Raw genomic sequence first — 23,635 nt, 5'->3', positions numbered from 1 at the left:
GCAAGCTGCTAGTACCAGTAGGTTAGCTCAGCACGCAAGCTGCTAGTACCAGTATGTTCTCTACAAACGCTCTTTTCAATGTCACAGAAAATATATATAGCTCCATCAATACACACGAAGTTCGTGTCACAATCCAGCAGCTATAAACGTTAAAAGTCACGTGTTAATGGAAAATTCGCCTCACTGTCGGCTATAGCTTACCGATAATCGCAACTATACATATTTAGGGGGAGGGCGCTGTCGTCGGTACCTCACCCTCTATGTAATTCAGGCATATAATAATTTCCTTGATGCCCTAAAAAATTATGTAATATAAATGTATTTAAAACTAAGATTTTCTGATGTTCTTCTGACGGTTGAATACGTACCATAGCTTCTCGCAATAATAAAATACTTATACTTCACTGCGATAGAAGATTTTGATTGCGTACTGCCCTTCTGCAAGAACAGCATGAGCGGCATGTATCCCTCAAGCAACCAAGTAAGTCACGATGTAAACATAACAATTGCAAATGGTTCAAACGGCTTTGAGCACTATGGGACTTAACTGCTGTGGTCATCAGTCCCCTAGAACTTAGAACTACTTAAACCTAACTAACCTAAGGACAGCACAAACACCCATTCCCGATGCAGGATTCGAACCTGCGACTGCAGCGATAACAATTGCAGAAAAGGGGAAGTTAAGTACATACAACACGGGTAAGATGACAGACCAAGAGATTGTTGAAACTTTCAAAGGAAACATGAGCCAACTAGTGAGTGACACAGGGAAGAAATACACAACAGTAAATGATTGCGTAGCTATGAGAAATATAATGCTGGCAGAAGAGGGCCAAATAGGCAAAATAGACAATGTTCAGCAGAAATCTTTGGGTAGCACTCGACCCAGTGAATTTAATTAACTACAAGAGAAAAGAAAATGAAACAGGCCAAAGGGAATATAGGTGTGTAAAAAATAAGATTGGCCAGGAGTGAAAAATGAAAAATTAAAGGAATCTCCGCAGAAAAGAGAAGCAAAGTTGCATGAATATCAAATGCTCAGATTTCAAGCCGGTAATATTCAAAGAAGACAAGGCCGAAAGGCAATATAAAGAAGTGTAGCCAAACGCAAAACGCGCAGTAAATTCTGGGCTGCCTCGCTCTGGAAAGAAGTCCAAATGAATCCATATCAGTCGATGAAAAGGAAAGGCGGCTGAAATGAAAATACATGATTCGCAAAAGGTGGACTGTATTTGAACATTACATTGCGAGAAACTGTTACAGATGCGTGCGCGCTGCTTGGTGGTCACGGCCCGTCTCCCTTGTCCCGGCCAGTTACGGCAGTGCAGTGTGTGGACGGGCGGGCAGGAAAAAATTCTTACATGAAGTGAGTGTACAGTCGTTGCTACGCTCTTGTGGCATGCTGCAGCAATACAGAACAAGAAGAGCTATACAAAACAAAGAAACCTGAAGACAGTTCTATGGAAATGGAGGAGAAAGTAAATGAAGATGTGATGGATGTTATACTGTGAGAGTACTTCGACAGATCAGTGAGCCGCGCGGGATTAGCCGAGCGGTCTCAGGGCGCTGCAGTCATGGACTGTGCGGCTGGTCCCGGCGGAGGTTCGAGTCCTCCCTCGGGCATGGGTGTGTGTGTTTGTCCTTAGGATAATTTAGGTTAAGTAGTGTGCAAGCTTAGGGACTGATGACCTTAGCAGTTAAGTCCCATAAGATTTAGAGAAAAAAACGATCAGTGAAAGACCTAAGTCGAAACAAGGCACCTGGAGTAAACGACAGTCCCTCACCATCACCATCATTAAAATCCTAGGTGAGCCAAACGTCAGGAATGTGTGAAAGACAACTGAGAGAGGCGAAATACTTCCAGACTTCGAGAAGAATGCAGTGGTTCAAGTCCCAGAGAGGACAGGTACTGAATATTTCCAAACCAACAGTTTCATAAGTCATGATTACAAAATACTAACATGAACCATATGTAGAAGAATGAAAGAAAGGTTGAAGCTCACGTCGGAAAAGCCGACCGGAGTGGCCGAGCGGTTCTAGGCGCTACAGTCTGGAGCCGCGCGACCGCTACGGTCGCAGGTTCGAATCCTGCCTCGGGCATGGATGTTTGTGATGTCCTTAGGTTAGTTAGGTTTAAGTAGTTCTGAGTTCTAGGGGACTGATGACCATAGCAGTTAAGTCCCATAGGGCTCAGAACCACAAGCAGTACAGACAAAAAGAATAGAAGCTTTTGAAATGCCTTGCTGCAGAAGAATGGTGAAGATGAGATGGACGGTTTGGATAATTAATGAAAAAGTACTAAATTCTACACCTACATGATTACTCTGCAATTCACATTTAAGTGCTTGGCAGAGGGTTCATCGAACCACAATCATACTATCTACCATTCCACTCCCGAACAGCGCGCGGGAAAACGAACACCTAAACCTTTCTGTTCGAGCTCTGATTTCTCTTATTTTATTTTGATGACCATTCCTACGTATGTAGGTTGGGCTCAACAAAATATTTTCGAATTCGGAAGAGAAAGTTGGTGACTGAAATTTCGTAAATAGATCTCGCCGCGACGAAAAACGTCTTTGTATGACTTCCATCCCAACTCGCGTATCATATCTGTCACACTCTCTCCCCTATTACGTGATAATACAAAAAGAGCTGCCCTTTTTTGCACCCTTTCGATGTCCTCCGTCAATCCCACCTAGTAAGGATCCCACACCGCGCAGCAATATTCTAACAGAGGACGAACGAGTGTAGTGTAAGCTGTCTCTTTAGTGCACTTTTTGCATCTTCTAAGTGTCCTGCCAATGAAACGCAACCTTTGGCTCGCCTTCACCACAATGTTACCTATGTGGTCTTTCCAACTCAAGTTGTTCGTAATTTTAACACCCAGGTACTTAGTTGAATTGACAGCCTTGAGAACCGTACTATTTATCGAGTAATCGAATTCCAACGGATTTCTTTTGGAACTCAGATGGATCACCTCACACGTTTCGTTATTTAGCGTCAACTGCCACCTGCCACACCATACAGCAATCTTTTCTAAATCGCGTTGCAACTGATACTGGTCTTCGGATGACCTTACTAGACGGTAAATTACAGCATCATCTGCGAACAACCTAAGAGAACTGCTCAGATTGTCACCCAGGTCATTTATATAGATGAGGAACAGCAGAGGTCCCAGGACGCTTCCCTGGGGAACACCTGATATCACTTCAGTTTTACTCGATGATTTGTCGTCTATTACTACGAACTGCGACCTTCCTGACAGGAAATCACGAATCCAGTCGCACAACTGAGACGATACCCCATAGGCCCGCAGCTTGATTAGAAGTCGCTTGTGGGGAACGGTGCCAAAAGCTTTCCGGAAATCTAGAAATACGGAATCAACTTGAGATCCCTGTCGATAGCGGCCAATTCTTCGTGCGAATACACACAAGAACGATGTTTTCTGAAACCATGCTGATTACGTATCAATAGATCGTTCCCTTCGAGGTGATTCATAATGTTTGAATACATTATATGCTCCAAAACCCTACTGCAAACCGACGTCAGTGATATAGGTCTGTAGTTCGATGGATTACTCCTACTACCCTTCTTAAACACTGGTGCGACCTGTGCAATTTTCCAATCTGTAGGTACAGATCTGTCGGTGAGAGAGCGGTTGTATATGACTGCTAAGTAGGGAGCTATTGTATCAGCGTAATCTGAAAGGAACCTAATCGGTATACAATCTGGACCTGAAGACTTGCCCGTATCAAGCGATTTGAGTGGCTTCGCAACCCCTAAGGTATCTACTTCTAAGAAACTCATGCCAGCAGCTGTTCGTGTTTCAAATTCTGGAATATTCCATTCGTCTTCCCTGGTGAAGGAATTTCGGAAAACTGCGTTCAATAACTCCGTTTTAGCGGCACAATAGTCGGTAACAGTACCATCGGCACTGCGCAGCGAAGGTATTGACTGCGTCTTGCCGCTTGTGTTCTTTACATATGACCAGAATTTCTTCGGATTTTCTACCAAACTTCGAGACAATGTTTCATTGTGGAACCTATTAAAGGCATCTCGCATTGAAGTCTGCGCCAAATTTCGCGTGTCTGTAAATTTTAGCCAATCTTCGGGATTTCGCGTTCTTCTGAACTTCGCATGCTTTTTCCGTTGCCTCTGCAACAGCGTTCGGACCTGTTTTGTGTACCATGGGGGATCAGTTCCATCTCTTACGAATTTATGAGGTATGAATCTCTCAATTGCTGTTGCTACTATATCTTTGAATTTGAGCCACATCTCGTCTACATTTGCATAGTCAGTTCAGAAGGAATGGAGATTGTCTCTTAGGAAGGCTTCTAGTGACACTTTATCCGCTTTTTTTAAATAAAATTATTTTGCGTTTGTTTCTGGTGGATTTGGAAGAAACGGTATTGAGTCTAGCTACAACGATCTTGTGATCACTAACCCTTGTATCAGTCATGATGCTCTCAATTAGCTCTGGATTGTTTGTGGCTAAGAGGTCAAGTGTGTTTTCGCAACCATTTACAATTCGCGTGGGTTCGTGGACTAACTGCTCGAAATAATTTTCGGAGAAAGCATTTAGGACAATCTCGGAAGATGTTTTCTGCCTACCACCGGTTTTGAACAAGTATTTTTGCCAACATATCGAGGGAATACAAACGTCTCAAAAATGAGATCGACAGGAAGTGCAAAATGGCTAAGCAGGGATGGCTAGAGGACAAATGTAAGGATGTAGAGGCCTATCTCACTAGGGGTAAGATAGATACCGCCTACAGGAAAATTAAAGAGACCTTTGGAGATAAGAGAACAACTTGTATGAATATCAAGAGCTCAGATGGAAACCCAGTTCTAAGCAAAGAAGGGAAAGCAGAAAGGTGGAAGGAGTATATAGAGGGTCTATACAAGGGCGATGTACTTGAGGACAATATTATGGAAATGGAAGAGGATGTAGATGTAGATGTAGATGTAGATGTAGATGTAGATGTAGATGTAGATGTAGATGAAGATGAAATGGGAGATATGATACTGCGTAAAGAGTTTGACAGAGAACTGAAAGACCTGAGTGGAAACAAGGCCCCCGGAGTAGACAATATTCCATTGGAACTACTGACGGCCGTGGGAGAGCCAGTCATGACAAAACTCTACCATCTGGTGAGCAAGATGTATGAAACAGGCGAAATACCCTCAGACTTTAAGAAGAATATAATAATTCCAATCCCAAAGAAAGCAGGTGTTGACAGATGTGAAAATAACCGAACTATCAGCTTAATAAGTCACAGCTGCAAAATACTAACACGAATTCTTTACAGACGAATGGAAAAAGTAGTAGAAGCCAACCTCGGGGAAGATCAGTTTGGATTCCGTAGAAACACTGGAACACGTGAGGCAATACTGACCTTACGACTTATCTTAGAAGAAAGATTAAGGAAAGGCAAACCTACGTTTCTAGCATTTGTAGACTTAGAGAAAGCTTTTGACAATGTTGACTGGAATACTCTCTTTCAAATTCTAAAGGTGGCAGGGGTAAAATACAGGGAGCGAAAGGCTATTTACAATTTGTACAGAAACCAGATGGCAGTTATAAGAGTCGAGGGACATGAAAGGGAAGCAGTGGTCGGGAAGGGAGTAAGACAGGGTTGTAGCCTCTCCCCGATGTTGTTCAATCTGTATATTGAGCAAGCAGTAAAGGAAACAAAAGAAAAATTAGGAGTAGGTATTAAAATTCATGGAGAAGAAATAAAAACTTTGAGCTTCGCCGATGACATTGTAATTCTGTCAGAGACAGCAAAGGACTTGGAAGAGCAGTTGAATGGAATGGACAGTGTCTTGAAAGGAGGATATAAGATGAACATCAACAAAAGCAAAACAAGGATAATGGAATGTAGTCTAATTAAGTCGGGTGATGCTGAGGGAATTAGATTAGGAAATGAGGCACTTAATGTAGTAAAGGAGTTTTGCTATTTGGGGAGCAAAATAACTGATGATGGTCGAAGTAGAGAGGATATAAAATGTAGGCTGGCAATGGCAAGGAAAGCGTTTCTGAAGAAGAGAAATTTGTTAACATCCGGTATTGATTTAAGTGTCAGGAAGTCATTTCTGAAAGTATTCGTATGGAGTGTAGCCATGTATGGAAGTGAAACATGGACGATAAATAGTTTGGACAAGAAGAGAATAGAAGCTTTCGAAATGTGGTGCTACAGAAGAATGCTGAAGATTAGATGGGTAGATCACATAACTAATGAGGAAGTATTGAATAGGATTGGGGAGAAGAGAAGTTTGTGGCACAAATTGACCAGAAGAAGGGATCGGTTGGTAGGACATGTTCTGAGGCATCAAGGGATCACCAAGTTAGTATTGGAGGGCAGCGTGGAGGGTAAAAATCGCAGAGGGAGACCAAGAGATGAATACACTAAGCAGATTCAGAAGGATGTAGGTTGCAGTAGGTACTGGGAGATGAAAAAGCTTGCACAGGATAGAGTAGCATGGAGAGCTGCATCAAACCAGTCTCAGGACTGAAGACCACAACAACATCGAGGGAAGGTTGAAGTCCCCACCAACTATAACGGTATGAGTGGGGTATTCGTTTGTTACGAGACTCAAATTTTCTCTGAACTGTTGAGCAACTATATCATCGGAGTCTGGGGGTCGGTAGAAGGAGCCAATTATTAACTTAGTTCGGCTGTTAAGTATAACCTCCACCCATACCAATTCGCACGGAGTATCTACTTCGACTTCACTACAAGATAAACCACTACCGACAGACACAAACACTCAACCACCAATTCTGCCTAATCTATCTTTCCTGAACATCGTCTGAGGCTTCGTAAAAATTTCTGCAGAACTTATGTCAGGCTTTAGCCAGCTTTCTGTACCTATAACGATTTCAGCTTCTGTGCTTTCTATTAGCGCTTGAAGCTCAGGGACTTTCCCAGCACAACTACAACAATTTACAACTACAATTCCGACTGTTCCTTGATCCAAGCACGTCTTGTGCTTTCTGGGGAGAAAAGAAATTCATAGCACTACTTGACTATGATAAGCGATCAGTTGATAGGGTGCATCCTAAGTCATCAAGGAGTAGTCAGTTTGGTAGTGGAAGGAAGGATGAGGAGTAAAAATTGAGGGCACAGACCAAAGATTGACTACAGTATGCAGGATCAGGTGGATTTAATGATAGTGACTACGCAGTGATGAAGAGGCTTTCAAGGGATGGTTTAGCGTGGAGAGCTTCATCAAATAAGTGTTTCAACTGCACACCACAACAGTAACATAACAAGTTTGTTTGCGTGGCCATCCAACTTTTTGCTAAGTTGAGCTTTTTAAAAAGGCACCGTACTAACGCAAACAAAAAGTAACAGAGCGAATTAAAATTCCTAAACGCCAGTTTAGTTGCGACGATGGTGACTTTAGGTTGCATAAGTGTAACTGTTTCTTTCAGTGCTAAGAGGACACTGCCGGAGTGTACGAGTACAAACATAAATACAAACAAGGCGCTCTCACGCCCAGCCCTCCAGTCAGTATTGTGCTAGTGAATGCTCCTAGCAGTCAAGAGAATGGCATGCAATAGCTAATGATCAACATCTATGGCTAATAACACGGGAGATACTGTCCTTACATTAGCACAAGCGTGACAGTGCAGCAGAGTGTGCAGCCAGTTCCCACAACAAAGCCGAAATGTCGGATCAGAAGATTCTACAACGATGACGCGTCATGAATAACCAAGCACTTTGACATCATGAAACACTTTATCAGCTTCATCTTCGCTAACAGCTGATTTTTGCAGATAAGAACCACTTGCGTGTCTGCAGTTTATGGCACAAAAATCATAATATCCAACTTTGTCTTTAAGACCAAAAAAAAAAAAAAAAAAAGGACAACGAAGGAATTATCCGAATGGGACGGAAATCGGCAGATGTGAAGTGCATGTACAGACAAGCCAATGACTACAATTTCAGAACAATTGGATGATTTATTCAAAAGAATGAGTTTCACAAACTGAGCAACTTAATAACGCATTTGTCCACATCTGATTCTTATGCAAGAGGTTATTCGGCTTGGCATTGCAAGACAGAGCTGTTGGATGTTCTCCTAAGCGATATCGTGCCAGATTCTGTCCAATTGGAGTATTAAAGGGTGTTTATAAATGAATATCGAGGTTTTAACGCATTATAATATTTATTATATTAAACTTACAGTTATAAATGATATGTCAAATGCCGGCCGCTGTGGCCGAGCGATTCTAGGCGCTTCAGAACGGAACCGCTCTGCTGCTACGGTCGCAGGTTCGAATACTGCCTCGGGCATGGATGTGTATGTTGTCCTTAGGTTAGTTAGGTTTAAGTAGTCCTAAGTGTAGGGGACTGATGAACTCAGATGTTAAGCCCCATAGTGCTTAGATCCATTAGAACCATTAGAATTAGATATGTCAAATGAAAGAGCAACTCAAACAGTTTTACCAAGAACCTTACATAGTTTCAATGTGAGCACCATTTGTCATACGGCACACATCAAGTCTATAGCCGAGTCCTTCCCAAAAGTTGATAAGTGTGTCTTCAGTGATTGTAGCAACAACTGCTTCAATCCGGTTTCTTAATTCAGGGAAGTCTGCTGGTAGCGGAGGCACGTACACACGATCCTTGATGAAGCCCCAAACGAAAAAATCGCATGGCGTTAGGTCGGGTGAACGTGGAGGCGATGCAAAGCAAGCTCTGTCACTGGGCTCCTTGAGGCCTATCCAGCGCTTGGGTACAGTGAAGTACAACCAATCACGTATTCCGCTATGCCAGTGAGGTGGCGCACCATCTTCCTGGAAAATGAAGTTCACTGGCTCATCTTCTTCCAACTGAGTTGATGTTCAAGAAACTCATTGAGCCTGTCCATCCCATGTGGCCAGATCACGAAGGTATCATCCACATACCTAAAGAAGCATGTGGGTTTAAATGTGGCTGTCTCCAATGCCCTCTCCTCAATACTCTCCATAAACATGTTGGCAACCACAGGGGACAGTGGGCTGCCCATAGCTACACCTTCAGTTTGTTCATAATATTGGTTTCTGTACAGAAAACACGTGGATATCAGTGTATGACTGAACAGGTCCAACAGAGCACCGTCAAATTTCTCTGCAATCAGTTCTAGTGAGTCCTTCAGTGGGACCCTGGTGAACAGCGATACCACACAATACCACACAATAGGTCTCCTGTCTCCATATGTGGGGAAATGTATTCACCATATCCGCAACTCAGAAGATTTCCTACAACGCCTCAAGCAACTGCACATCACAGACTCGGACATCATGGTTAGTTTTGATGTGGTATCGCTGTTCACCAGGGTCCCACTGAAAGACTCACTAGAACTGATTGCAGAGAAATTTGACGGTGCTCAGTTGGACCTGTTCAGTCATACAATGACATCCACGTATTTCCTGTACAGAAACCAATATTACGAGCAACCTGAAGGTGTAGCTATGGGCAGCCCACTGTCCCCTGTGGTTGCCAACATGTTTATGGAGAGTTTTAAGGAGAGGGCATTGGAGACAGCCACATTTAAATCCACATGCGTCTTTAGGTATGTGGATGGCACCTTCGTGATCTGGCCACATGGAATGGACAGGCCCAATGAGTTTCTTGAACATCTTAACACATGCTGCCGGCCGGAGTGGCCGACCGTTTCTAGGCGCTACAGTCTGGCACTGCGCGACCACTACGGTCGCAGGTTCGAATCCAGCCACGGGCATGGATGTGTGTGATGTCCTTAGGTTAGTTAGGTTTAAGTAGTTCTACGTTCTAAGGGACTGATGAGCACAGCTGTTAAGTCCCATAGTGCTCAGAGCCAAGAATGGATACATGGACAGACAAATTGAGAGGGCGCTCCAACCAGCCACTATACCACAGGTTCCTGAAGAATACCAAGATGAAGCAAAGAACGTGGCATATCTGCCCTATGCTGGCTCTATTTCTGCCACAATCAGTAGGATCCTCCGTAAACACAATATCAAGTGTGTTCTCTGTCCATCCAACAAGATCGGGGGACTGCTGGGGAGTGTCAAAGACGACCTGGGGTTACGAAAACCGGGGATTTACAATATACCTTGTCAATGTGGCATGTCCTACATTGGCCAGACGACAAGAACTGTGGAGATCAGGTGCAAAGAACATCAGAGTCACACTAGATTAAGACAGGTGACTAAGTCAGCCATTGCTGAACACTGTCTAGAACTAGATCATGCCATGAAGTATGAGGATACCAAGATTCTAGCACAAACACCCAGATTTTGGGACAGAGTTATAAGAGAATCGATAGAAATTAAAATGGCTGACGATCTTATGAACCGTGACACAGGGTACCAGCTAAGCAGTGGCTGGGATCCGGCTCTGGAATTGTTAAAGGAGCAACGGGGCCAGCTGCAACACTACACAAACAGAAGAACCAGAGACATGGAGATGGAAAACGAGTCCCTGACGGACTGCCAGGCGCACCAGACCGAAGATGGAACACCCAGAAGTGGGACTGGTGGGCGCAGACCGCAGAGGGAACATCCAGAGCCACAGCGGACGAAAAACGGAACGGCAACGCTCCTACAGGTCGTGGTGAGCGGGCGCGGACCGCAGGGGGAACGCTTGGTACCCCAGACCGTAGATGAAACCCCCAGGAGCGGGTTTGGTGGGCGCGGACCGCAGAGGGAACACCTAGAACCGCAGCGGACGGAAAACGGAGCAGCAACGCTCCAGCAGGTCGCAGGGAATGGGCACGGACCACAGAGGAAGCGCCTGCAGCCATTGGTGGAGGGCGAAGGCCATAGGCATAAATACTGGACCAGATCCACTCGAGGAGCAGTCTCAGTTCGCACCTGCTGAAGGCCACGAGCTACGTGACCGAAATATCGTGCAAGTACGACGCTGATATCCGGCAGAACACCCGACAACCCAAGATGTCAGTATAGATCTTACGATAACACTAAAAGAGCCACACCAGCTGCAGGTTTTAGCGTGAGACTTTTTCGCGTCTCTGGTACGTTGCAAACGTTAAAAACATTGCACCACCACGAAAAGTATAGCGTTTCTCATTGGATAGACAGAATTTTTGTAGGCGGAGCTTAAGGTTAACATTGATACCCTGACTGGTCAGATGAAAGCACAGCCAGATAATTTTTTTTACCAACTTCGGTAAATTGTAGTAAGGAAAAGTTAGTAGAGAGTTGCTTCCGAGGCAGCGAGCTGTATGGAGCTGCGCCGCCTGCCGCCCCCTGATGCTGCCTAACCAACGACAAGATAATGAATGCACGCGATGCCGCGTAACAGCGCATAAAGCTTCACTCATAACTGCAGAAGTATCATCTGTTACACCCCCTTTTTACGTAATACTAGTGTCGATCGTCAATTAAATCTCATGGTGTTCACATTTGCTACTTGAAGTAAAAATCTGAAACGCGATGATTTTTCTGTTATATAATTATTGAGAAGCCACATAAGTCACTGTAAGTTATGACAAGTTAGATAAGTAATTAAAGATAATTGAGGGTCACTGTAGACAATTTTGATAGTTTTCTCTTTTGAGAAACTTAATTTAAACCTAGATTATAGATGTGATATGGCATAGGTGATCCTTCAATCCATTGTAGAACCTGGAAACCCATTCAGGGAATATTCGTTTACATTTTTGTTGAACGCAGTTGGTTTTTATCATCCTGTATTAAAATATTTCCTTTTATCAATAGTGCAATTTAAAAACAATGTTTTGTGAGTAGAATAAAACTTCCAATGGTAAACTTAACTGCTTTTCCGACGTTATTTTACTAGCTAACTAAACATAGGAAAGCCTTGAACCCCTTCCACTAAATTTAGTTAGTATTAAGATTCTTTTACAGGGAGTGCAGTGGAGCTGACGCTGAAATCATTAAGTATCTGATTATATCATCGCTAGTCTCACTGAACTCTTCTTAACTCTACATGTCGTGTGTGGTCTGGCGTCTCCTTGCCAGCAACAGGTCCCAGGTTCAAACTAGTCAATTCCCTAAAAAACACGCTCAGAGCGTCGTTGTGCGAAAGTGGTAGGGAGACACGACTTAGAACAAACTGACACCACGCACAATGTTAAACATTGTTGGAACTATATTTATTAAATGACGTGAATATTTGTAAAACACATGATGAAAACTAAGTATATAATCCTTTTCTTCTACTTGTGGTCGCTATGTAGTTACAGTCAGCGGCTTACGACCCGTGGTACAAGCAAGTCTATACATCCCCGATCTATGGTAAGTGGTTGAAGAACTGTGACAACACGAGTAAGCGACAAAGTGTTGCACGTTCGTGCTTCATCATAGAACATGGGCGTCGCAGCTTTGCCCAATCTGTAAACCAGGATAGGGGGCAACCTGTGACAGATCTGGCGACAGAGTCCAATGCTGGTGCAAGCACAAGAGTTTCAGGGCACATAAGTCAGTGCAAATTGTTGCACATGAGGCATCGCAGCATACGACCCCTACATGTTCTCGTAGTGATCGAACGTCATCCTTATTTACGATTATTGTGTGCACGAGATCGTTGATACTGGACTGTGGATCAATGTACGAGGGTCACTCCAAAAGAAATGCACACTATTTTTGTAAAAATACATTTTTCATTCTGCATGTGTGAAAGTCTTGCAGTGTATAGATACATCCTTTCCGCTTGTTTTCAAACTTAGTTCAACCTGTTCCCATGAGTGGCACCGTCACAGCATGTCTTCAAGATGTCTGCTACAATTGACGTTCGTCAGAAGCAACGTGCTGTCATAGAATTCCTGTGCTGTGAAAACGAGACAGCGGGAAACATACACAAGAGGTTGTAAAAGGTGTATGGAGATGCTGCTGCCGTTCGCAGTACAGTTAGTAGGTGGGCAAGCAGGTTACGTGATGAAAGCGGGCACGGCAATATTGAGGATTGTCCTCGCAGCGGCACGCCTCATAATGCACACACTCCAGACAATGTGCAGAGAGTTAACAAATTGGTGACTGCTGACAGACGCATCACAGTGAACGAATTGTCACGCTACGCTGGGATAGGGGTAAGAAGTGTTTGCAGAATACTGAAAGTGTTGGCGTTAAAAAAGGTTTGTGCCAGGTGGGTTCCCAGGATGTTGACAGTGGCTCACAAAGAAACAAGAAAAACGGTACGCAGCGAACTTTTAGAACAGTACGAGAATAGTGGAGATGAATTTCTTGGAAGAATTGTGGCAGGTGATGAAACATGGCTCCATCATTTTTCACCAGAGACGAAGAGGCTATCAATGGAATGGCATCATGCAAATTCACCCACGAAAAAAAAATTCAAAACCACACCTTCTGTTGGAAAAGTTATGGCTACGGTGTTTTTGATTCCGAAGGACTCTTGCTTGTGGACATCATACCGAGTGGAACCACCACAAATTCTAATGAATATGTGACGACACTGAAGAAACTTCAAGCTCGACTGAGACGTGTTCGACCACATCGGCAAAAGCAGGATGTTTTGCTGTTGCACGGCAATGCACGGCCACATGTCAGTCAAATAACCATGGAAGCGATCACAAAACTCGGATTGACAACACTGAAACATCCGCCTTACAGTCCTGACCTGGCTCCATGTGACTACCATCTCTTTGGGAAACTGAAAGACTCTCTTCGTGGAACAAGGTTTGAAGATGATGACTCCCTTGTGCACACTGCCAAACAGTGGCTCCAACAGATTGGTCCAGGATTTTACCGTCGCTGGTTCCAAGATTCCGTAAGGCAATTGAGAGGCATGGAAATTGTGTGGAGAAATGAAAATACTGTTCCTAAAGGATGTATCTACACACTGTAAAACTTTCAAACATATAGAATAGAAGATTGATTTAAAAAAAATAGTGTGCATTTCTTTTGGAGTGACCCTCGTACATATGTCGCCTTGTCGGATGAGTCACATTCCGAGTTGCAAAGGTCGATCGTCATGTCCGAATGAGCTGTCATGGAGACGAACGGCTGCTCGAAACATGCAAAGCGCTGCAGACACAGGCTGGTGGGTATGGTGTTGTGCTATGGGAGACGTTTATCTGGGCTTCCATGGGACCTGCGGTGCTAATCGAATGCGACATGATAGCTATGGACTACGTGAACGCTAGTGCGAGCGTCCTGCATCCCTTCTCGCTTGACGTCTTCCAAGGTAGAAATGGCATCTTGCAACGGGATAATTGTCTTTGTGTCACAAGGCAGGAATCGTGCTACAGTAGCTTGAGAAGCGTGATGCTGAACTCATCTTGAAGTCTTGGCCACCAAATTTGCCTGATCTGAAGCAGGTGGAACATGAGTGGGATCCAACGTGTTGCCACAAACTACCGGCCCCTGATTAATGGGAACTGCGTGATTCCTGCATAGACATCTTCTGCCATATACCTTCGGAAATCTACTAGGCACCTGCCAAAAGGCGACCGAATACGCTGTTAAGTAGACGGTCATAACGGTTTGGTTCATCATTGTATGTTGCAGCCCAAACGACTAAACTTTTATATTACACTTAGTGTCTCGTTTCCCACTCTGATTCGCTTGACATCGCCCGATTTCATTCATTCCGTTATCCCACTTTACAGGCACATTAATAAACGAAACGCAATTGAAGGTCGGCCTAGGTAGAGGGAAACATCGTTTCGCTTCGTGACTAAATTCGGAGTTATTTTTGAGTAAATGCGGTGTTGTTTTTTGCAAATTCGGTGTTTTGTGCCAAATTAAATGCTGTTTTCTGCCAAATTCGGTGTTATTCTTTAGACAGATTCAATATTTCGTATCAAATTCCTTATTTCTTGCCACAATCTGGTTTGTTTTCGCCAAATTGTGTTGTTGTTTCCCCCAAAAAATGTTCAAATGTGTGTGAAATCTTATGGGAGTTAACTGCTAAAGTCATCAGTCCCTAAGCTTACACACTACTTAACCTAAATTATCCTAAGGACAAACACACACACCCATGCCCGAGGGAGGAACTCGAACCTCCGCCAGGACCAGCCGCACAGTCCATGACTGCAGCGCCCTAGACTGCTCGGCTAATTCCGCGCGGCGTTGTTTCCCCAAGTTGGTGTTGTACCAAATTCTGGGTTTTCTTGCCGAATTCAGCGTTGCTTTTTTAATTCGGTGTTTGCTTCTTTTCTCACAAATTTGGTGTTTATTTGGTGTGGTTAGTTTGTTTTTTTCAAAATCCGGTGTTGTCTTTTTTAGCAAATTTGATGTTTTTGCCAAATCTATGTTGCTTTTACCAAATTCGACGTTGTTTTTATGGCGCATTTGGTGACTTTTTAGGGAAACTCGGTGCTACTGTTTCTTTACCGAATCTGGAGCCACTTTTTAACCAAAAAATAAATTAGAAATTTCACAACACGTGGTAAAATTCGCCGATTTCACATTGTTGTTGTTGTTGTGGTCTTCAGTCCTGAGACTGGTTTGATGCAGCTCTCCATGCTACTCAATCCTGTGCAAACTGCTTCATCTTCCAGTACGTGCTGCAGCCTACATCCTTCTGAATCTGTTTAGTGTATTCATCTCTTGGTCTCCCTCTACGATTTTTACCCTCCACGCTGCCCTCCAATACTAAATTGGTGATCCCTTGATGCCTCAGAACATGTCCTACCAACCGATCCCATCTTCTAGTCAAGTTGTGCCACAAACTCCTCTTCTCCCTAATTCTATTCAATACCTCCTCATTAGTTTTCCTCAAAAACCGCTGGTTTCGCGTTATTTTTCGCTAAATTTTCGTGCGACTTAAGACAGCACATAAAGTACCGTATTTAAAACGAACAAACTGTGTCTTGCACGAGATAGAAGCTGTCTCCAGTTTTTAAAGTAAACAAGTTAGTCGAGTGGGTATAACGTACCTAACAGGTCGCTGTCGTCGTCGTCGTCGTCGTCGTCGTCTTCGTCCTCGTCGTCGAAGACGAGCCGCCTCCGAGCGCCTCTTCCTCCTCCCCGCTCGGACGAGTACCACTGCTCCATCGGCTGCTCCGGCGTCACCTGTTCGGGCGTCCTGTACTTGTTCAGCAGCGGGGACTCCTGCAGGTCCAGTGGCGGGGAGTCGTCCAGGAGGCTGACGGGCCGAGTGTCGAAGGACGGGGGCGGCCGGTCGAAGACGGGCAGCGCCGGCGGCGGCAGCTCGCCGGGCGGCGACTCGTCGAACACGTCCACCTGGGCCTCCTCCAGCGGACTCATCTGCGGGCCCGGCCGCAGCCGCGTCTTGTACCTGCGCCTCCTCTGCTTCAGCATGTCTCTTTCTGCGGCCAGCTGAAAACCGTTCGTTGCACTGTAGCAGTCGCGTCTAGTGCGACATCCGACGTGTGAAACACGACTCGCGCCTTCCCCCTTTCACATTCTGAAAGCTGCTATAAATAAGCAGTTGCTAAATGAAACGCGTCTGCCCCCCCCCCCCCCAAATTCTATAAGTCCCTCCAGATCCTTGAGCGTCATGCACTCCGCCTCGCCTTCTGTGTACGCCTCCCGTCCCCCAAGCGGATCCTCTATGACCTCATTCCTTTCGCCCATCTGCTCCTATACCTCGAACATATCCGTATACTCTACACCTCCCGCCGCCTTGATCCCCCTCACCCATTGGTTGCTCCTCTCCTCTCCCATCCCCGCCCCCTGCCACGTCTTCACCGTTGTGTCCCCCCTACCCTCCATCTCCACACCCTTCATCTCCTTTCCCAAGGTGGCTTCCATCATCTCCCCCTCCCGGATGATGCCCTCTCTCCCTCCATTTATCCCTCCTATCAACTCTGATCCAAACTCCCCCTCCTTTCCTCTGTCCTTTTACCGGACTCCTTCTCACCCCCTTCCATCCTCTTTTTTCCCCACCTACCCTCTCTCTGCCCCCCTTCTCTCCCCCGAGTCCTTTTGCATTTCCCTCCTCTGCCTTTTCCCATTCCCTCTCGCGTCTGCGCTGCCCCTCCCCCCCCCCCTCTAATGTGTCCTATCCCTCCTTTGGTTCCCCCCCCTTTCGGTTTTTCCTCTCCTCCCTCCTAGTTTTCCCTCTCATCTGTCCAGGTCCCCCCCCCCCCCCCACCATCTGCCCTTGGCTAGGGAGTGTCATCTTTGTGCCGACATTTGCGTGCAGTGTTTACAGTGAGTGTTCAGTGTTGTGTGTCTTTTCAAAAGCGTTGCGAACGGACATCATACTGTCGCTGGGTGTGATTTTTTATCTCTTATGAACAGAAACCAGACTGTCGCCATGTTTATAATTGTGTATCTCCTATGTTACTTGTCTGATTCCTGTGTATTTTATTAGCATTGCCAACCCTTTGCTTTGTGTTTTAACTTTCCACAATTTCCCGCCGTTTTACAATTAAAGTCACCGTTTTATCACCTGCTTTTATTGTTTCTTCTCTTCTTCTTACGTTTTAAAAAATCTGTAGGCTGTAGAGCAACGTACTAAGCTGCTGCCAGCCCGCCCCTTCGGGGGGAATCGAAATTCAATAAAGGAAAAAAAAAATGAAACGCGTTTGTGAGTTAGAAGGCTGTAATTATGTCGCCTGTCGATACTGTGACATCTGTATTCTGCAACTTCTTTGACTTGAGATGCATGTAAATATTTCTCTCATTCTATAACTTCACGTAATCAGAAATATTTTGTAAATTTCTTTTCTAAAAGTATTTTATTTTACCTTTTATATGTACGAGATTGTAATACATGGAACTGGTTCATCCTTAGGGAATGTAGTGTCTGTTACAGAAAAGCCAGAGGGAAGTACCTGTGCAACAGAAAAGGTTTACGAGGAAACGTAAAAGGTATGTCCACTACTAGCCATTAAAATTACTACACCACGAAGATGACCTGCTACAGCCGCGAAATGTAACCGACAGGAAGAAGATGCTCTGATATCGCATCCGTGTTTGGCGACGTCGCGGTGAACGCACATTGGAAGCGTGTATTAGTCATCGCCATACTGGCGTATCACCTGGCGTGATGGTATGGCGTGCCATTGGTTACACGTCTCAGTCACCTCTTGTTTGTATTGACGGCATTTTGAACAGTGGACGTTACAGTTCAGATGTGTTACGACCCGTGGCTCTACCCATCATTCGATCCCTGCGAAACCCTACATTTCAGCAGGGTAATGCACGACCGCATGTTGCTGGTCCTGTACGGGCCTTTCTGGATACAGAAAATGTTCGACTGCTGCCCTGGCCAGCACGTTCTCCAGATCTCTCACCAACTGAAAACGTCTGGTCAATGGTTGCCCAGGAACTGGCTCGTCACAATACGCCAGTCACTACTCTTGATGACCTGTGGTATCGTGTTGAAGCTGCATGGGCAGCTGTACCTGTACACGCCATCCCCCAAGCTCTGTTTGACACAACACTCAGGCGTATCAAGGCCGTTATTACGGCCAGAGGTGTTTGTTCTGGGTACTGATTTCTCAGGATCTATGCACCCAAATCGCGTGAAAATGTAATCACATGTCAGTTCTAGTATAATATATCTGTCCAATGAATACCCGATTATCATCTGCATTTCTTCTTGGTATAGTAATTTTAATGGCCAGTAGTGTCTATGGTATCATAGATCGATGCCACCCTCACTGGCGTCTCACAGTTGGCAACGAAAACGCCGTTATCGGTCGACGCGGGGACCCGGCGGATCCAGTGATGTGCGCCCGCTGAGCCACACCTCCACCAGCCATGACTACGAGCGCCCTCAGCCACTCTTCGACGCTTTTCAGTCTGAGTCAGCGTTCGAAAGTTTGCTCATGCATTAGTAGCTCGGGTCTCACACTGAACGATACTCTTTAGTGCTCTTTGTAATACCTGGATATCATTGCTGTTTATTCTTTTGTACAGTTTCTGCACAACGCTTGTGGAACGCTTTCTTTTTTTTATTCATCAGTCTTCTGACTGTTGATGCGGCCCGCCACGAATTCCTCTACTATGCCAACCACTTCGTCTCATAGTAGCATTTGCAACCTGCGTCCTCAATTATTTCCCGGATGTATTCCAATCTCTGTCTTCCTCTACAATTTTTGCCCTCTACTGCTCCCTCTAGCACCGTGCAAGTCATTCCCTGATGTCTTAACAGATATCCTGTCATCCTGACCCTTCGGTTTGTCAGTGTTTTCCTCATATTATTTCCTCTCCCAGTTTCCTTAGAACCTATAAGTTAAGGAAAACTTCTGTTTACTGCATTTATATGTTCACTAATCATTTCTACTCCTGTCCATCTTCCCTAGGACGACAAATGCTGCACCACTTTGTAGTTTATCTTATCCTTACATTAGAAGGAAGCTCAGCGTTGACCGTAATTTTGATGGTTTATTGACAGCAAAATCGATTTTCAATCGCATAGTGATCATCTTCAGTGCTCTAGTGTACAAATTAAATTCATGGGCACTAGTGTCAAGTTATTACCAGTAACCAAAGCTATGAAACGATCACAATAACTTGACACTAGTGCCTATGAATTTAATTTGTACACTAGAGCACTGAAGATGATCACTATGCGATTGAAAATCGATTTTGCTGTCAATAAACCATCAAAATTACGGCCAACGCTGATCTTCCTTCTAATTTCACGTATATGGTCGTTGTGCGCACAACGCTCTATGGAGTCGCCAATCAATAATTATCTCTCCCTACCATTGAGTACGAAGTTGTACACAACAGGGTAAGTGTCAAGTAATGCAAGACCCCCTTGTGGGGGGAAGTGTCGTGTAGTATCAGCTGGCTTAAAGTAATGGCCACTGCTCTGATTTCACTTTCCGCCTCCAAAAGCAGAAGCGTACAGTAAGCAGAAGCAAGCTTCTGTGTCCATGTGTACTGGAGTCGGATTATCTTCTCCCTCTCTTCAGTACTTTTTCTGCCCTGCGTGCTTAATGGTTTTCCTGTAGCTTTTAGCGCATGAAGATGTTTTCACGCCTGTGGTACCCGCTTATAAGCTACATAATTCGTTCGTCATGTTTCTCCTGTGATATCTGTAAGTTTCATGTATAGTATGACTGTCGGTGTTCTAAGACAAATTGATTGTGTAATTGTGGATAATTTAGATATGCTTCAGCTTCAAAGGAATATGGGATTTTTTTAACTAATCTGTTGTAACCTACATCCTGGATGATGGTTAATAACCGAAACCGGTAGATGACTAATGCGACAATAAACAAGTGATGATTAAAATGCATTTTATAAAGTACTTCATGGCTTTTGAACCTCACCTTATGGAAACATTATAAAAAAGTGATTTTTGTTTAGATTTGTGGATTCCGAGTTCCTGCCCATTGTGTGAGCTCCTGACATAGGTGCATCTCTGACCGATTACATGTTTCACATGTTGTTGTGTTTCGGAAATATACAAGGTGGCAGAGTTAAGTGGTATATATATATATATATATATATATGTGTGTGTGTGTGTGTGTGTGTGTGTGTGTGTGTGTGTGTGTGTGTGTGTGTGTGTTTTTGAATGTATTGCCCTCAGGAATACTGTATGTATTTTTTTGATCAACATTACTGTCTACAAGTTAGGTGAGGGCAATACATTCATAAACAGCGAAGTAAAGAATATGATGATAATTCCATAAATTTTAACATGACTTAACTAGCTTGAAATGTAATCCCCAACTGCATCACAGTGCACATTAACAGAAAGAGTAAATCTGCATAGATTGCCAAGCTTAAGTGTGAAATAATACGGTTAAAAACTGCAATCAGAGCCTTCCACAAGTAAAAAGACATTCTAACGTGGCAAATATACAAATTGAATCCAAAGTCGGTAATCAGATTCATCCTATTCATTTCTTGGATTTACATAACTTTAATACAAAAGCCATAGAAAGAAAATTCAGTCACCTAGCTCAGAAATAACACATTATCGTAACGACAATCCTAACACATCAAAATGAATTCTATAGTAAAAAAAGTAGTAAATTCTACCAGCATTTTATCTCATGAAGCTGAACATGGGTTACTGGATAAAGGTGTGAAATACAACAGTGTACCTAAACTCAATGAAAGCACCAAAGAATTAACTGCCAGCATGAAAATTTCATGTGCCACATCCAAACTAAACCCAAGCGAACAAAATACCGTATTCAAAAGCCAAAAACATTATTGCAAGAAACCCATGATCATCACACAATCCTGGGAAAACTGATTAAAACATACACACTAACAATAATAAGCAACTTACAGATAATAAAACTCTTGTTGTAAAGGCAGGTAAAAATAAGACTGCAGCAGTCCTGTATGAGGATGATTATGTCAGAGTAACCTTGCAATTCTTTCATCAAAATAAAACAAAGTACCTGAATACTAACACTATATCTGAATAATATCAAACTTAGTTTAGGGAATTAAGTATTCCGAGTACCTTTTTCAGATGCTGGTGCCTGAAATAGTTAAACACGAACTACTTACTACCTAAACTAAGATCTCAGTCAAAAATTGGCTCAGTATTGCTCATTGTTAACTCAAGGAACTGTCTCGTGTATTACTTGTCTAAGAAGCTTAAAGATATCCTCGGCAACTTTTACACCTTTGAAAACAACTTTTCCATCAGTAACCCCCAAAGAACTTATTAATGGCACCACTGATATGCGTATGCCATGCGACGCCAGATTTGCAGGCAGGGACACTGTGAACCTGTGCACAAATGAAACTGCTCATGATGCCACTGAAACAGTAATATGTAGTTTATTGAAAAACAACGAACTTTACGAGGAAAAAATACTGGACCTCATAGCGATTTTAGAATGAATTGTGGCTCATAACTACTCACTGAACAAGCAAATCTATATGCAGCCAACGTTTAACTGTGGGGAGCAGCCTTCCAGGCCATTTACCTTATAGTTACGTTAATCATTTGAAAAATAAATTTTTCAGTGCCAATACTCATATAAAACATAAACAGATTTATTACAGAAGGTTTGTTGATGACACTTATTTAGTGATGCAGTAGATGAAATTGTATCATTTACAGATGTCTTCAGTTACATTCTCTGCAAATTCGAATTCACCACTGACAGACAGGGTTATCAGTTTTACTAGTATTAGGATAATAATGTGGAATGAAAAACATGTTTTTTAAAATTCCTTGGAAACCCACAACAGCGTATTTAATTACAAATAATTCTTCATCTTATCAGTGTTAAACTGTATACATAAAACTCCCCTTAGCATACATGCCAAGGAGAATGAACTCAATATCACCTAAAGTGTCGCTAAAATAATGGATACAATCCACAAATCATTAAAATCTCCTTCATAATCAAACTACAGTTATAAAGTTACCCACAGTAATTCATGACCACCACCAGGAAAAAAAAATTCCCGTGCATTCCCTTCCTAGGCATGAGCTCATATTACTTGCAAATCTTTTCTGAAGGACAGGAGTTCGAATAAGATTGCAAAGCAAGAAAACTGTGTGCTATAACAAAGTACACAGGATCTAAATCACCAGATGCCTTGGAAAATTCATAATTATTTGTGACAATAGTCCCAGCTTTTATCTTGCCAAGACCAGCAAAAGCTTTAACATGACAAATCGTGAGCACACATGCATTAAGACTGAAATATGTAAGTAAATCTGCACCGTCAATGGCATGGATCAACGTGGACGCACTGTTTCTAACATTAAAAGCAACTTATAAATATTAAATATCACTAAAAAAAGGTAAGCAAATGGACCTCCTCGAATAATAAGAAAAGTACATTCACATCCTCAGTTCACCCTGTACGTTACAAATGAAGACGTGAAGCTAGCTGACAAATAATTTCAACACAATTTCCTGGACCTGTTCACACAATTTACATAACATTGACCCAACAATAATTAGAAATATGAACAAAACTGTTCTCACTGCAACAAAAAACACTCGCCGTACATAACATTCTTAAACCTACTACAGAATAAAATGAGCAAAGACCAAAATTAACATACTACATAGACGCTCACAGTAGCCTAATAAAAAATATTTTTAGTTTTAACATTTCTTAGAACATACTATAAGTATAACTTGGATTTACTTATGTTTGAAATAACCTGTTTACAGTATTAGTATAATGTTAATTAATTCTAAACTCAGATATTGAGCAAATGTGTTGCCTTCCTCTCCCCCTTCGCCTTTTTAATTTTATATTTTATGTAACACACTACCCAGTAAGGGAGTTGCTGCTGTACACACAAAAAAAAAAACAGAAAGGACAAACGAAGAAGAAGTCTAATGTGAAGTCTACAGTATCGTCAATAGTCTCTGAACAAAATCTGAATAGCAAACCAAGAGAATAACCTAGAACAAGAATGTCGTTCTGTGCAAATAGGATGTCGGCGAGTGGAAAGCTTCAGGTACTTAAACACAAGCCAGGAAACGTGAGCTCACCTTTCCTCTTTGCCTCTGCCGACAGAGGGCCGAGCCGGCCGAAGTGGCCGTGCGGTTAAAGGCGCTGCAGTCTGGAACCGCAAGACCGCTACGGTCGCAGATTCGAATCCTGCCTCGGGCATGGATGTGTGTGTTGTTCTTAGGTTAGTTAGGTTTACCTAGTTCTAAGTTCTAGGGGACTAATGACCTCAGCAGTTGAGTCCCATAGTGCTCAGAGCCATTTGAACCATTTGAACACAGGGCCTTGGCATCTCACGTGCTGTCCAAACCAAATCTTGTGTTGCCGTGAAACCATACGACT

General features: G+C 43.4%; 1 protein-coding gene across 1 annotated transcript in view; it reads right to left on the bottom strand.

The window, feature by feature from the left end:
• LOC124778006 overlaps window positions 1-23,635 on the bottom strand; it is a 60,193-nt gene that overhangs the window by 10,554 nt on the left and 26,004 nt on the right. Inside the window, exon 2 of the mRNA XM_047253580.1 lies at window positions 15,856-16,258. Coding sequence (XP_047109536.1) covers window positions 15,856-16,258 — 403 coding nt within the window. The remainder of the gene's footprint in view (window positions 1-15,855; window positions 16,259-23,635) is intronic.

Source organism: Schistocerca piceifrons, chromosome 2 (assembly GCF_021461385.2).
Source record: "Schistocerca piceifrons isolate TAMUIC-IGC-003096 chromosome 2, iqSchPice1.1, whole genome shotgun sequence".
NCBI classification, from domain to species: Eukaryota; Metazoa; Arthropoda; class Insecta; order Orthoptera; family Acrididae; genus Schistocerca; species Schistocerca piceifrons.
This window is presented reverse-complemented; position numbering and strand designations above follow the sequence as displayed.